At 44.6% G+C, this 17,149-nt stretch overlaps 1 protein-coding gene across 3 annotated transcripts in view; it reads right to left on the reverse strand.

The window, feature by feature from the left end:
• Positions 1 to 17,149, reverse strand: part of SMARCD3 (SWI/SNF related BAF chromatin remodeling complex subunit D3) — a 69,471-nt gene that overhangs the window by 34,253 nt on the left and 18,069 nt on the right. For all 3 annotated transcript variants that reach the window (XM_082479615.1, XM_082479613.1, XM_082479614.1), the window contains exon 4: positions 356 to 478. In XM_082479615.1, coding sequence (XP_082335741.1) covers positions 356 to 478 — 123 coding nt within the window. The remainder of the gene's footprint in view (positions 1 to 355; positions 479 to 17,149) is intronic.

Genomic DNA, 17,149 nt, shown 5'->3' on the forward strand with positions numbered 1-17,149 from the left:
TAGCTTCTGACTGAATTCTAATAGGAAACGTAATACATCTCTTCAGCACTAATCTCTTATTTTCTTCTTTTTTAATCATTCTAATACAAAGCTCCAAAACCAGCGTTTATTTATGCAGAAGCTATTATTCCCCTTAATAAAGGCTTTCAGAAGCTAGAGCTGGTAATATCCACAGAATTCTCTCCACCACTCTTCCACGCATGCTGCTCTCCAGCTGCTTATTCTTAGGAGCTTTGTTTGACCTGTTTCGAAATATCTCTGTTAACAGGACTTCCAATGGAAAGATCATTCCACCATTTAATACAAGGATTAATTTTTTTATCCTAACTCAATCTACAAATTTTTCATGACATACCTTCATTGGCCTCTTCAGCGCTTCCTGAATATCCACACGCTTCCGCATAATGGTCTGGTCTAGTTTGCGTTCAAAGGCCAACAGATCCATGTAGGCCTGGGACTCAGGAACCAGCTCCCGGATCTGAGAAGGAAGCAAGGAACATCCAAGCACTGGAAGAAAGAATCCACTATGTTCCAGAGCAGCAATACTGACACCTTCCCAGCCCTTAGACAGATGTGCTCAAGAGGAGTCATCCCCAAGTCAGTAGCTCCCAATTAGCAGGGCAGGTTTCTGTGGCACGGTACAAGCACGTGACTGAAGAGCTGGAGCCCAGCACCAAAGCTCAGGAACTCTGGAAGACCCTATCTGGATCCACAAGGCCTGAGCCACAGCTGCGTTTTTTCAAGCGAGGCTTAGCTCCAAGCAGCTTGGGAGCCACTGCTCTCAGCAACGCAAAGCACAGTATGCTTGTCCTGCTTAAACTAAAAAAGCACTGGGTCTCTCCAGACTGAAAATAAAGGGGGTGTGCCCATGTTGATTTTTTAAAAACATGCGTTACCCATCATAAGTGAAAACTGCCATTTAGGAAGTCAACATTTATCAGCACATCTTCTTGGCTGAGGTGAAACTGACTTTCACATCAGAGCTTCAACATGACCAGCTAAGAGGTGTCAGCTTACGATCTTGCCAACTTTTACTGGTATTTTAATACTTTAGCTAAACTACATTAGTTCTATTAACAATGCCCTTTTTATTTTCCATTTTCCAGAGAAGTTAGCAGAGGAGCTAATTTGAGGTAGGTTGGGAGGAAGACCTAACGATCTGAGTTTAGAAATGGGCAAGTATACCCTTACATGAAAAAGTTAGTTCTTCATTGGGAATAACTCATGCAGGCAAGCCGTAAAAGAAAGGAACTTTAAGTAATTATAATAAATCTACAAGACTACCTTGTCTATTTCTATGGTATTCAATCTAGCTTTCACCTACGTAACTAAAATATTTAACTGTTAGAATACTTCTGTTCTACAGGAATGAAAAGCTAGTTGATATTCCTGTTTTGCTTTACAATCAGAAGTCTACGGCTTAATCTGGTGTGAGACACAAACACCAGGCACACAGCTGTTCACTATGTTCTGCAAGGACATAAGAACTGTTGCACGAGGTCATCCCGACAGTCCGCACATCCTAGTCCTGTGTCTCTGACAGCATTTGAAAGTTGTTGCCCTTTAGTACCTCCAACAGCCTGAGGCACAGCATTCCAGAACCTCAACAGGCAGTGGGTGAAGTACCTCCTTCTGCTCGGTTTGAACCTGACATCTGTTGGCTTCACTTGATGCCATCTTCTCATATAGCTGGAGCAGCGGTGGGCAGGCATTCCCTGTGCACCTTCTCCATGCCGCTCATACATTTTACTTTTTTTTGTCTTAGTATCTTTCTTTTCCAGCCTGAAGAGGAACATTTCCTCCCTTCTGTATTTAGATTGATCAAGACTATCAAGTAAATATCTCTTTCAACCTTACTTGTTTGTTTGCTTGTTTTGAGATGGGAGAACACCTGCTCTGTTTACAGCAGGACTGACACTTTGGAGCAGCAGAAACCATGGAGCCAAAACCTCTCTACAGCTTTAGCTGAACCACTATCTTTCTAACTGCTTGTATTCTTTCTTAGTCTTAGTATCAGCAGAATAATAAAAGAACATGAACACTTTTAAGAGCGAAGCACGAAGAGCAAGCATTGCACTGGAAACATCACGGAGGTGCCAGGCAGATGGCAGAACATGGCCAGCCAGGCAATGCCTCCTCCCCACAGTGAATACAGACCTTTGGACCCAACAAAATATCCCAATGCTTTTATCCTGTCCCACACAGAAGAAAAGATTCTTCATTTCCTTCCACACAGAGGAAATTAATCATGCTGTACTGCAGTCAACTAAAAATTCTGGACCCAGAATGCCGTTTCGGTCCTGTAACTCTGAGTTCCAGCACGGTCAGTTCATGAACTCCTGGGGACACGATGAAGGAGGGCGCTGGCCTACACAGCCCTCAAGATCAAGCGTATATTACAGCTGTGGTACAGCCTTTCCAGCTGGTTCGCAGGGTACCATACCCAGGATCTAATGACATTTCTAAGAAGATTGTAGAAACAGCAGTAATCTTCAATAAATATTTCTATTCCACACTTTTACATCTCTTACCACATGAAAGTGAAAAGGTGTTTCCTATTCCATTCCTATAACCAAACTGTTAAACATTATAAGATGCTAACAAAGCATAAAGACTTTAAAATCAGCCAACAAAGATAATTCTGCATATAATTCCTTGAACTGCAAATGGCTGCAGGTTGGGAGAGTATTTGGGGGAAGAATTGTACTTGCCTGTGTGTGTACTCTTCTCCGGACACGTGTTATGGTCACAGACAAGGTGGGATACTGGGCTAGATCAAAGGCCCACTCAGGCTATTTCTGTCTGCTCTTGCAGTCTTTTCCTTTCTCAGCCTACTATTGGAATAATCTTTTGATGGCATGATAATGTTTGAATTTCATACTCTTTCTCAATTTCCCCTCAGGAGCAAGAGGAAAATTAAGAGCCCCAGCAGTATTACATCACAATGGAGAATTGTCTTTGTTTCTGGTACGTCTTAGCTCAAAAAGATAAAGGTACTCTCACTGCCCACGGTACTCTTACACTCCAGCCAGTAATACATAATTAATTTTTCAGTTTTCTTCATAGGTAACCGAACCCCATTTATCTTGGTGTTTCTGTGATAAGGATCTGTGCAGCCTGCTTAATTCCTTCTTCTTGCGTGGTTTGCCCTAACTGAAAAGTTCATAGCTCCATGCAAATCTTCTTCTCTTCTTCTACAAAAGTTTTAGCTATGAATGTGTAAAGAGTATTTCAAGACCTGAATACTCCATTCCGGCCTTCATCTATTTCAAGAAACTACAAAAAGCAGCTAGCAGCAGCATCTCATCATCTGCAGTTTTGAAGCATGTATGTTAAACGCTAACTTAGAAATATATGTATAACTGGAATACATTATTATTAACGTTAGTAAGATAGTGTCTTTCTAGAGTCTAGGGTACTTTTTTTCGGATTGTAAAAAAATTCAAATGTTTCAAAATTAAAAAAAAAAAGAGCAGATTATTAATAAATGATGCACTTTTATCCTGGATATTCATGGATTTTTTATCGATGGTGACAAGAGAATTAAAAAATTTTAAGAGTGGGGGCAGTGAGGAGGGTGTGCAGGCAATAGCAGGATGGGAGAGGTTCTTTAACCACTTTAACCACGCTGACATCCACTTTGAGAGCAGGAACACTGGGCACAAGCACTACAGAATACTCCTGGGTTGGATTGATGACAATTTCTTGACCCAGGTGATCAACACGCCAACCAGGGGAGGTGCTCTGCTGGACCTGTTACTCACAAAGAAGGAAGAGCTGGTCGGGGCTGTTAAGGTGAAGGGCAGCCCTGGCTGCAGCAACCATGAGATGACAGAGTTTGTGACCCTGAGAGAAGCGAGCAAGACCTGGACTTCAGGAGAGCAGGTGTTGGCTTGTTTGGGGATCTACCCAGAAGGATCCTATGGGACAGTGGGGATCCCTGGAGGACAAAGGGACTCAGGGAAGCTGGCTGAACTTCAAGGACAACCTCTTCAAAGCAAAGGCGAATGATCAGACCAGCGCGCACAAAGTTGAGCAGAGCTGCAGGAAGCCAGCTAGGTTAAGCGGGAAATTCCTGACTGGCCTCAAACGCAAAGAGGGAGCGCACGGAGGTGTAAGCAGGGATGGTCTACCCAGCAGGAACAGCACAACGGTGCCCAGGCATGCAAGCATGAAATTAGGAAAATCAAAGCTCAGCTGGAATCGAACCTAGCAATGGACGTGGTGAGCAACAAGAAAGCCTTCTTCAAGTGGATCAGCAGCAGAAGGAAGAGTAATGAAAGCCCGGGTCTGGGTCTGGGTCTGCTGCTCTTGTCAAAAGCCAGGTGCACTTGGAGGTGTTCAGCCTGGAGAAGAAGGCTGCGGGGAGACCTTATAGGCTCTTCCAGTGCCTAAAGAGGCTCCAGGAGAGCTGGGGAGGGACTCTGGATCAGGGAGTGGAGCGATAGGACAAGGGAGAAATGTTTTAAACTGAAAGAGGCAAGATTTAGATTAGATATTACTCTGAGGGTGGTGAGACACAAGCATAGGTTGCCCAGAGCAGTTATGGCTGCCCCATCCCTGGAGGTGTTCAAGGCCAGGTTGGACGGGGCTTGGAGCAACCTGGGCTGGTGGGAGGTGTCCCTGCCCATGGCAGGGGGTTGGAACTAGATGATCTTTAAGGTCCCTTCCAACTCTAACTATTCTGTGATTCTATGATTGCCAAGATTAAATGAGAACAGAGCAGGCATACAGCAACAGGGACTCTCCGTAAGTCTGGGCTACTGTAGAAAACTTTCTTTTATACAGTCCAATGTTGCCCAGTAATGACAGTCACCCTTCCAGAACACTGTCTAACTAACCTTAATAACTCTGAAAAAAAGAAATTAAGATCTACAGTTCATCTTTGTCCTTCCCTTACTTCAGACCTGGGCACTAGCCACCAGGAACGGCTAATTTGTCATTATCATACAAAAAAAACAAGTCAGGCATAATGCACTTTTTGAAATCATAATTTAAAATAGGTTAACAGTAGTATTCTAACAGATGAAGTATCTAAGGCTATGGGAGACAGAAGGACAGAGAAATCTTTTGCTTGGCCAATAGCATGACCAGAGAAGAATAATTTTCCATGAGGTGGCCTTCCTTCACATTTCAGGCTACCATTTCAGACCTGAGAGTAGCAGATTCCACTCAAAGCGTTTATCAGCTGCAGGTTTCTCTCAAAATGGCTAGAGTACCTGGTGTAGAAAGTATGCTGACTTTAAGCCACTTGTAAGGTCTGGTGGTACAAAGTCAAACTAGTAAAACTTGATAACATATTTGAATTGTCACAGGGAGTTAATGCTAGATCTGATATATACCCATTACATTTCTGCTTCTGTATTTGCAGCTGAAAGCAACATTTAATTTATCATTAAACAGTGGTGTCAAATAGAAGTGTCTATCTTCAGAACAACGTGCAGGAAACTATGGTCACTATGAAGCAGAAGTAATACTGCTACGGAAAGAGGTGCCTGTGTGTTGTTCTGGTGAAACAGAAACCTCGAGGAACACTGCTAGGAGGAGATGGAAACGGGAGTACTGTGATGCCTGTGCGGCTGTGGAATTCCATACCAAAGTAATGGTTGAAGTTGACTGGCCTATACCGCACAGGACAATTACCAGCTTCTCCCGGTCTTTAACAAATAGCATACAGGAGAGTATAAGACAGGCAGAACTAAGAACAAACAACAGAAGCGCACTCTCCCCTCCTTCTCTGCACTTGCAGCAGAGAGTAATCTAATCCAGCAATCCTTATCACAGAGGCGGAATCCCAGTCTTCACTTCTCAACCCTCAAAAAATCACACTCGAATTCAAAAACTTTTTCCCTCTCTTTTTACTTTGACATCACATTAACTCCTAGTCCTATCCCTCACTTACCCCAACTCCGTCATGACCATCATCATCCTAACAATGCAATTGTGTTGGGGAATGGTGCATTTGTAAATTTATTTAAAATGTTATCTTTATTCGGGCTATCTCATTATCAAATAAATATCAGCAAAGAAAAAAGAGTTTCATGAAACAAAATATTTATCCATTTATAGTCACAGAGTTATGGAAGAAAACCAAAGAGTTAAGTCGTATTTTGATTTAAAGCTGAGAAGAAACATGGAACCAGGACAGATAAGCCTGTTATGTGCAGTTAAAAGATACAAGCAAGATTTAGAGAGATTTACTTTGATTTCCCTACAATGTTTTAAGCAGAATGTCATGAACGTTTCCCAGTTATGAAATACAGAGTCATGGACATTTAAATCTAGACTACACTCTCTCAAGTGCACCAAAGAAACAACTCTGCTTCAGTTTCCACAGCTGTAGAGAAAGACACACATTATGTCAAAACTGATCTAATGTGTCCATTCCAAGCTAGTTACTGCTGTGGCTGGAAGAGTACTAAGAAGCATCATGTGAATTCTAAATTTACTCTTCTAAATATCAAGAGACCTAGCTGTATCACTTCCGCAAGAAAACTGTGTCCCATCCATTCCTTAAAGATGTCAGAAATAATGGAAAAAAATAAAGGAAAACAGGTATTTTAGACTTTCAAGTGGTCCTTAGGGACACAATCCTTCACAAGAATTTTTGAGGAATTCACAGTGACACTTAGATAAAAAGCAAATACTGGCCACGTGTTGCCCAAGAAAGATGAAAAAAAACAGTTAAGACAAAGATTCGGTTTTCATCATGGCCAAGTGATATAGGAAACCTAACATCTTTCAACAACTTTGACTTGGCATTTTTATTAAAATGATCCAGAAGAGGACAAAAGAGACATAGACACATTAAAAGCTGTAAAATTTTTAGCTAATCGTGACCTGAAAAGACTGTAAGACACTTCAGAAAAGGCTTTTTCTGAGTTTGCAGACTGAGCTGCATGGTGGCCGATGAGTTGCAATACTGAACAAACACAATGGAACGCACAATAAAGCAAGCAATTTATCTGTACTGGTGGGTACTAATGAGACCGTGGCTACTGATTAAAGTGACCGAAACTCACTGTGCATACGTTAATGAAGTCATCTGCATGACCAACAATAAACAGACAAAGATGCAAGGTAAAAAGAAGAGGAACGGTTCTGGGGCTTTTATAATTTAACCTGGGCATTAGGAACAGAATCTACAAGTGACACTGTGGGAAACCTCGGCTGGTCTGAGGGATCAGAATGAGAGTTTAACATTGACCTTGAGCAGATATCCGTGTACCCTTGAAGAGACTGGGGAGTCCTGAGAAGAGCTGAGTAAAAAGATAAGGGTTGGCAAACATGCTGGCTCTGACCAGAGCATGAACAGCGCGTGATCAACAATTGTATTAGCTGGCTGGCGTGTGATGTGAGAGCGTATTGGGCAAAAGTAGAATGGTAGAATATATGCATAGATAAGCACCTGGGTAAAAGAATATAAAAAAGCACTGCTTGTTAAATAAAGAAATTGGATTGCTGCAACTTGATGTTCAGTGTTGTGTCCGTCCCAACAACGACATGACACAGGATGGGGAAATCAGAAATAGGGCAGAGGACAGGGATATGGATCCATACCATGGTGAACTGGGAGAAAGAAAACAATACAAATTACTAAAGGTATGTGTACAATCAAAAAACCTAGAAGCAAAGAATGTAGGACATAGCTACAGCATGGGGATTCTCAATGCTTCCCAGGGAAATCTTAAAAGGATTTAGGAAATGGCAGGGGAGGAAACAATAGCCCAGAACACCACTATGGCCTAAGAGGCCACTGCAGTTCTCAAATACATGAGCAGAAAGACATGGAGCAAGACTGAGGGTTTTACAATTACTGCCATCCTTGGCAACAGCATCATCACTAACAGAACACCGGCGTCACAAATGAAGAAATCTACTGACAAACTCAAGAAAATTCTGTGAAAGCTATTGAGATCATTAGCAGACAGGAAAACATCCTCTATAATACAAGGTTCCATGAAGCCAGTGAATTTAGCTTTGCTTATGAGTATGCATCTATCTACACAAAAAGAAGTTTCTGTGCCTGTCAAAGTGACAACACAATGAACCTGAAATTGTTTAAGTTCAGATCAGAAATACAGTGAAAATTTTTAGGAGTGAGTGTAGCCAAACACTGAAAAAATTCTACAATGGCTGCAGGGAATATTTCATCACTAGCAATCTTAAATACCTATGCTCTTACTTACAAGAAAATCCTCAGGCCTGTCTTAATGAAGTTAAACAAAACCAAAACAGAGTGACCCTAAGTTCTCATGATAGGGTCAGACTTCAGATTGCCTAGTTGTATGACACTAAAATTAAATTAGTACTTTTTTCTTCTCCCAAAAGATCAAATATGTGCTCTTTTCAAAGTCTTCCATACGAAAGCTTGCCACTCTCTAGTAAAATTAAATAGACTTCTCAGTACAACTATTAGGAGTCGATGCACCAGTATGCAGACCATAAAGGACAGCTAGAATACTGATAGGAAAGGACAGGAAAAAGTCAGTGTCAGTGATGGAAAACCTGAGCTTAAGCTGGAGACAGAGGTTTTCTGGAGTTGCGCTCATTGCCACTGACACATCCAAGATCAAAGACATAAGGTGAAACAGATGTGAGATTTCTCATTTCTGCAAAGAACAAAGCCATCTCCCATGCTCTTAACACTACACAGACTACAAAACACAAGTCTCCAATTTCTTCTATTGCAAACGAGTTAGCTCTTGATTCCTCTCTTTTGAAAAAAAAAAAAAAAAAAACCAAACATAGTAATCATTTCTGTGACTTCTGCCTTCAGAAAACATAGGATCTGGGAAGTGCATAGACAGTTTTCTAAAGGGGGTTGTTTGGGTTTTCCTTAGGTGAAGTGTGGACACCAGAAAAACCTAAGAAATTTATCCTTGTCAGCCTCATTGACCTCCAGCATGACTGTGCATAAAATCCTTCCTGCTGACTGAGTATAACTGATTCTGCCATAAACATTGTCGGGTATTGAATTCTGAAAGAATTTGAGTCTCTTCAAGTGGAGCCCTGATAGGCTACTGCTGGCTACAGAAAAGTCTATGTGCAGCTCAGCCTTCATTGACCTCCACAAACCTTCAGTGTTGAGGTAGTCTGTACTTCTTTGCTCATCAAGGCTTATCAGAAGCACCTACCACAGTTGCTTCCAACAGAAGACAAACACCAAAGTCACCCACACTCTGTGAATAATCCCTTTGAACTTCTGGGGTTAGGTTGATGAACAGTCATCAAACACACAAAGGATCCACTGAATAATCTGGGTAAACCATGATTTGGGTAGACAACTGTTTAAGCCTCAGTAATCACAAAATAATTCGGATCAGAAGGACCTTTTGAAGTCATGCAGACCAACTGTTGCACAAACCCAATTCAAATTACATCAGCTTGCTCACGACCTTGTGCAGTCGGGTTCTAAATACCTCCGAACGAGGATGGACATCCCACAGAATCTTCTGGCAGCCTGTTCCAACATTTTGGTTCCACCACATTGTTATTCTTCAAAAAAACACCGTTCCTAATAGAGTCAATTGCCTGTGTTGCAGTGAGTTTCTGTTGTCTCTCATCCTATTGTTGTGCACCTCCAAGAAGAGGCTGGCTCCGTTTTTCTTCACCATCCTGTACAGCAGTTGCACTCACGCCAGGATCTCCCTTTCCGCTTCTCTTCTCAAGGCTGGACAAACCCAGCTCTTGCAGCTTCTCTTGGTAGGCACGTGCTCCAGCCCCAGACATCCTGCCGGTTCTCTGCAGGCCTCACTCCAGAATGTCACGTCTCCCTGGTCCTGTGCCCAGAAGTCCTGATGCAGCTCCACAAGTGTGGCATAGGAAGGAATAGCCTCTTTCCTTGACTTGATGGCAACACTTATGCTAATACAACCCTTTTTGCTATTGACCTTTGTCACGGCTGGCTTACCTCACAGACTCATTCTCTGCTTGTTGTCCACCTGGACCCCTGGGTCCTCTCCTGCAGAACTGCTCTCTACCCAGTTGGTGCTACCTGTACCGCTGCATGGTGTCATTCTATCTCAGGAGCAGAACTTTGTATTTGCCTCTGTTGAACTTTATAACGTTGAACTGCCATCCTGTTTATGCAGCCTGTCAAGGTCCCTCGGAAGAGCCGCGCTCCCCTGACTCTCATGTAGGCTGAGGGACCTGGGAGGCCTGGGGACAGAACTTGCCAGAAGAAATGGAGGCAAAGACAACACTGAGTGCCTCGGCGTTTTCCATGGCTTTTGACAGGAGCAGCAGACCCAGACCCAGACCCGGGCTTTCATTACTCTTCCTTCTGCTGCTGATCCACTTGCAGAAGGCTTTCTTGTTGCCCACCACATCCATTGCTAGGTTCGATTCCAGCTGAGCTTTGATTTTCCTAATTTCATGCTTGCACGCCTGGGCACCGTTGTGCTGTTCCTGCTGGGTAGACCATCCCTGCTTACACCTCCGTGCGCTCCCTCTTTGCGTTTGAGGCCAGTCAGGAATTTCCCGCTTAACCTAGCTGGCTTCCTGCAGCTCTGCTCAACTTTGTGCGCGCTGGTCTGATCATTCGCCTTTGCTTTGAAGAGGTTGTACTTGAAGTTCAGCCAGCTTCCCTGAGTCCCTTTGTCCTCCAGGGATCCCCACTGTCCCATAGGATCCTTCTGGGTAGATCCCCAAACAAGCCAACACCTGCTCTCCTGAAGTCCAGGTCTTGCTCGCTTCTCTCAGGGTCACAAACTCTGTCATCTCATGGTTGCTGCAGCCAGGGCTGCCCTTCACCTTAACAGCCCCGACCAGCTCTTCCTTCTTTGTGAGTAACAGGTCCAGCAGAGCACCTCCCCTGGTTGGCGTGTTGATCACCTGGGTCAAGAAATTGTCATCAGTCCAACCCAGGAGTATTCTGTAGTGCTTGTGCCCAGTGCTCCTGCCCTCAAAGTGGATGTCAGCGTGGTTAAAGTTCCCCCATGAGTATGAGGGCCTTCAACCATGGGGCTTCCTCCAGATGTCTAAGAAAGGCTTTGTCTCCTTGATCAGAGAGATTGTCTGTAGCAGCTGTCACTGCATTACTTAATTTCAGTTTAAACTAAAGATAGTAAAAAAAAAACCAAACAGCTACAGAAGAGTGTGCCCTTAAGACTGATATTTCTTTCCAGGTGAAAGCCGGCTATCATTAACGGTCCCAGAAAAAAAATAATAAATAGAATTTGATCCATTTCAGGTAGGTAATTACAACTGGAGCTGCATTCTTCACTACCTGAGCAGGACAAACAAAACAGTTCCAGCAATTTGCTTTAAAAATAAATAATCATCAGACACTAATAAATAGAGATTTGGCAACTGCCTTAGAACTAGGCTAGCCTATAATTTCCATCTTCAAGAGAGATAACAAAAGCCAAGACCTCTTGCTCCCCCAAGTCTGGCAAGCTCAGTTAGACCCTGAGCCAATTTCTTACTACCTACAGCAGATGCACATGACCTAGACATTTCAAAAATAGTATTCAGAAGCCAGTGCTTTTATATTACCAGTGACAATGACTGAAGTCTGACTTATCAGCTACTGGACAGTTTCCCTGCTAAGAAACTTTAGCCTACAGCTTACCGACAAAAGTGTCTGTACTGTTGAGGTTTCCTATGGTGGTCAGAGAAGGACAGCTACGGGCTGACACTCCTTAGAAATTGCCACCTTGTGAGCCTTGATCCCTAAGAGATAGCGTTTCAGAGGGGACTTCTGACTGGCTGCTGCAGAGGCAATAACTCCTGAAATCACGGAGTTTTCAGAGTTGGAAGGGACCTCTAGAGACCATCTAGTCCAACTCCCCTGCCAAAGCAGGATTGCCCAGAGCACATCCCTCAGGACTGCATCCAGGCGGGTCTTGAACATCTCCAGAGAAGGGGACTCCCCCACCTCCCTGGGCAGCCTGTGCCAGTGCTCTGTCACCCTCACCGTAAAGAAGTTTTTCCGTGTGTTTGAATGGAACTTCCTATGTTCTAACTTGTGCCCATTACCCCTCGTCCTGTCACTGGGAACCACTGAAAAGAGCCTGGCTCCATCCTCCTTCAACCCACCCTTTAGATACTTGTACGCCATAATAAGGTCTCCCCTCAGCCCTCTCTTCTCCAGGCTAAAGAGTCCCAGCTCTCTCAGCCTTTCCTCATAAGGGAGATGCTCCAATCCCTTAATCATCTTAGTTGCTCTTCGCTGGACTCGCTCCAGCAGTTCTCTGTCCCTCTTGAACTGCGGAGCCCAAAACTGGACACTGTGTTCCAGTTGTGGCCTCACCAGTGCAGAGTAGAGGGGGAGAATGACCTCCTTCGACCTACTGGCCACACTCTTCCCTATGCAGCCCAGGATTCCATTGGCCTCTTTGGCAACAAGGGCACATTGCTGGCTCATGGATAATTGACTGTCTACTAGGACCCCCAGATCCTTCTCCTCACAGCTACTTCCCAGCAGGTCCGCCCCTAACCTATACTGGTGCTTTACATTCTTTCTCCGCAGGTGCAGGACCTCGCACTTGCTTTTGTTGAACCTCATTAGGTTCTTCTCTGCCCAGCTCTCCAGCCTGTCCAGGTCACGCTGGATGGCAGCACGGCCCTCAGAGCCATCCTTCCTCCAGGCTGAACAAGGCCAGTTCTCTCAGTCTCTCCTCATGTGCTGATCCACCCCTCTGACCAACCTGACAACCCTCTGCTGAACTCAGTCCAGTCTGCCAATGTCCTTCTTGAATTGGGGATCCCAAAGCTGGACCCAGTGCTCTTGCTGTGAGTTAATGAGTACTGAGCAGAGGGGTAACCTACTCCCTCAATCTCTTGGCTGGGCTCCTGTTCATACAGTTGTCTTTGCTGCCAGGGCACACTTCTTGCTCATACTCAGCTCACTGTCCACCAGGGCCTCCGGGCCTTTCCAGCAGTGCTGCTCCCCAGCAAGAGCTTACTGCTCCCACTTCCCCAAGGAAGAACTTTGCATTTGACCTCATCAAATTTCATAAAGGTCTTGTTGGCTCATTCCTCCAGCCTGTCCAGCTCCCCCTAAATGGCAGCCCGTCCACAAGTTTATCACCTGGTTTCCCCTCACCCTGCCCTGTGATTTGGTGTCATCTGCAAATTTTATAAGCAAGCACTCCACTGCCTCCTCCAGGTTATTGGTAAAGATGCTAAACCAAACAGCTGCCAGAACAGATCCCTGCAGTACTCTGCTTGTCACTGTCTTCCCGGTAGAGTGCAACCTATCAGCCACTACCCTCTAAGCCAAATCATCCAACCAGATGGTTCTCCACCCATCTAGACCAAAATGTCCCAACTTGGATACAAGACTATTATGGAAGACAGCGTTGAAAACTTTGCTAAAGCCAAGGTAATTTATACCCACTGCTATCTCTTTCTCGTGGGTTCAGTCATTTGATCAGAGGAGGCAATCAGGTTGGTCAGGCATGATTTACCCTTTGTAAATCCATGCTCACTGTTCCATATTACCTTCTTCTCCTTCACAAGTCCAGAAATGTGTTTTGAAGAACACTTGCTCCGTGAATTTTCCCAGGGACCAAAGTGAGGCTGATTGGCTGCAGTTCCCTGGACTATTCTTTTGGCCTTTTGTGAAGATGGGTGCAACAATTGCCTTTTTCTAGTCATCAGGAACCTGCCCTGATTTCCACGACATTTCAAAGGTGACAGAGAATGGCCTTGCAAGGACATCGACCAGTTCCCTCAGCACCCTCAGATGCGGCCTGTTGGGTACCATAGACTTGTGCAGGTCAAGTTTTCTCAAGTAATCCCCGGTTCAATCCCTGTCCATTGCTGGCTGTTCCTCTTGAGCGTGTTCACTGATCACAGAGGTTTGGAAGACATTGTTAGACTGAGACAAAGAAGGCTTTGAGTACTTCAGACTTATCTGTCTCTGTCATCACTATACCACCCAGCCCACTCACCATCGGGCACGCATTCTCCTTGGTCAGACTTTATTACTAATGCAACAGTAGAAGCTTTTCTTGTTGCCCTTGATGTCTCTTGGAAATCTCAGCTCCAGCTGAGCTGTGACTTTCCTGATACCATTCCCTACATGCCCAGGCAACATTTCTGAATTCTTCCTTTGTTGCCTGTCCCTGCTTCCACTTCTTGTATGCTGACTTTTGATGTTGGGACCGCCACTGTGAGTTCCCTACTTAGTTAAGCCAGACTTCTCACAAATCTGCTCATTTTCCTGCATATCAAGACAGACTGCTCTTGTGCTTGGAGGGTCCTTAAAGACCTGCCAGTTTGCCTCAGCCACTTTGCCCTTCAGAGCTGCTTCCCATGGGATCACACCTACCAGTTCCCTGAATAAGCCAAACTCTGCTTGTCTGAAGTCCAGGGTCTGTACTTCGCTAGTCTCCTTCCTCGTTCCCTTCAAGATCTTGAGCTTCATTATTTCACAGCTGCTACATCCAAGGCTGACACTGATTATCACACCCCTAACCACTTCTTACAAGTGAACAGATCCTCCCTTCTGTTTGGCTCGGATGGAGAAAGAGGTGGACAACAGCATGCAGCAACCAAACAACAGGACAGCTGTTATGGTATGGGATCTGTGCAGAGAATCCCATTTGGTGGTCAGTGAATGGCAGCAGGAGTTGACTGAATATTTGTGTAAAGGAGAATGAAGTGGAGAGGACGAAAAGGAGAGGACAGCAGTACAAAAACCTATCAGCACAGCTAGATGAAAAGTCCTCATGGGAATCTGGGGCCCAGTGAGAAGAATAGTAGCCAGTACTAAGAGACAAGCATGCCATTGAAGGAGACGCAGTTTGCTGTGTCAAAGTTGCACTCAGCAAGTTAAACGGGGAAAAGCAGAGACACACAGAGCTATGGAGTCTGAGTGATTTTCAGCTGAGATTTTTGCATCAGAATGGGTAGGCAAGGAATCCGAAGAAACAGAACAGTGAATCACAATCACGGTGTCCGGGAAAAAATGTAATGACTCAGAACTAAGAGAAAATAAGACACTGACCAGAAGTAATGAGGAGACAAGGCCTGGAGAAAGAAGAGGCGCAATCTGATGTGTAGTCATGTTCCTCTACAGTTTGTGGCCTGAGGTCAAAATTGAGGCACAGCTGCAACACTTGGGTCACAAAGGCCACATGAGCTCCAGAGATCTAGGTCCCCAGCTATGAATGAAGATGCCTATGAACTTTTCCAAAATGGAATGAGGGTTTCAGTGACCTGAGAACAAGGGAAGGATCCAGGGGCAAGGAAAATGGGGGGGGTATGGGCTGCTGCACAGAACTGGAGTTAATGTTGAATACGCTATAAAACATGCCAAGCCTTGTTATGTTACAGTACGTCAGCTCAGGCTTAACCAAGCCTTCCTGTTCATTAAAATTACATTTTAGACAAAACATGTACAGTAGGTCAAATCAACTTGTATTTAAGTAAAGCATCTGGCACACAGTCATAAAGGGAACCACTACTTAAAACCAAAAAATGGGGATTAGAACAAAGACAATATGTGGTAAAGAACTGGCATAGGAAAAAAAGTATTAAGCAGGAAGTACCTTGTGGACCATTTTTGAAACTGATTTTATTTAGATATTTTCATTAATAGCTCCAGCACAAAAAGGAGAAGTATGCTAACAAAACTTAATAATGACAAATTTGGGTGGCACCTTCAATACAAGGCACAGGATAGTACAGAGAATGTAAGGAAGCTGAGAACTGTATAATAGAAATGAGATGAAATACAGCATTACAAAGCACAGAATCATGTTCCTCAGAGTCTATACCCATAATTCCTGCTCTAATATGGGAATCCATCAGTTGCAAAGAATAGAAAGTAGAAATACTTGTGAATATTAGTCAGTCACAGAATAAGCGTATGCTGTATCAATGTGGTACGGCCATAAAAAATAAAATGTGATACCAATCTGCATCACTACCTATTTCCAGTAGAGATAAAAATGCATTAGTGGCATTCAAGCACTGATGATACTGGCAATCTGTAAGACTATGTATACTTCTGGTCTCCTGAAACGTAGATTTAAAGAGGTTGAAAAGAGATAAATTTAACCTGGAATAGATATAAGAAGGACTGTGAGGATTAGAATTGTGAGGAGCCCTCTTACTTGGCAAACTAAAAGCACTTGCCTTGCGGAGCCTAGGAAAAAAAAAAAAAAAAGCTGTTGGATCTAAAGTATCTCAGAAGTATGGAACCTAACTAGTCTTGAGGCAGCAATTGTGTCGTGGTTTCCATGACAGGGAAACAGCCTGGATGTGCCAGGAGGTCCCATGCAGTTCCACAATCATAGAATCACAGAATGGTTAGAGTTGGAAGGGACCTTAAAGATCATCCAGTTCCAACCCCGCCCTGCCCTGGGCAGGGACACCTCCCCCCAGCCCAGGTTGCTCCAAGCCCTGACCAACCTGGCCTTAGACACCTCCAGGGATGGGGCAGCCACAGCTTCTCTGGGCAACCTGAGCCAGGGGCTCACCACCCGCACAGTAAAGAATTCCTCCCTTATATCTAGTCTAAATCTCCCCTCTTTCAGTTTAAAGCCATTACCCCTCATCCCATTGTTCCACTCTCTGATCAAGAATCCCTTCCCAGCTTTCCTGTAGCCCCTTTAGGGACTGGAAGGGGCTATAAGGTCTCCTTGGAGCCTTCTCTTCTCCAGGCTGAACAACCCCAACTCTCTCAGCCTCTCCTCATAGGAGAGGTGCTCCAGCCCTCTGATCATCTTTGTAGCCCTCCTCTGGACACGCTCCAACAGGTTCATGTCCTTTTCCTGTTGAGAAACCCAGAGCTGGACGCAGTACCCCAGGTGGAGTCTCACCAGAGCGGAGTAGAGGGGCAGAATCACCTCCCTCATCCTGCTGGTCATGCTTCTTTTGATGCAGCCCAGGATGCAGTTGGTCTTCTGGGCTGTGAGCACACATTGCCGGCTCATGTTGAGCTTCTCATCAACCAACACACCCAATTCCTTCTCCTCAGGGCTGCTCTCCATCCATTCTCCACCCAGCCTGGATTTGTGCTTGGGATTGCCCCGACCCATGTGCAGGACCTCGCACTTGGCTTTGTTGAACTTCATGAGGTTTGCAGAGGCCCACTTCTCCAGCCTGTCCAGCTCCCTCTGGATGGCATCCCTTCCCTCCAGTGTGTCGACTGTTCCACACAGCTTGGTGTTGTTGGCAAATCTGCTGAGGG

Source organism: Vanellus vanellus (genome assembly GCF_965231255.1).
Source record: "Vanellus vanellus genome assembly, chromosome: 2".
In the NCBI taxonomy this organism is placed as follows: domain Eukaryota; kingdom Metazoa; phylum Chordata; class Aves; order Charadriiformes; family Charadriidae; genus Vanellus; species Vanellus vanellus.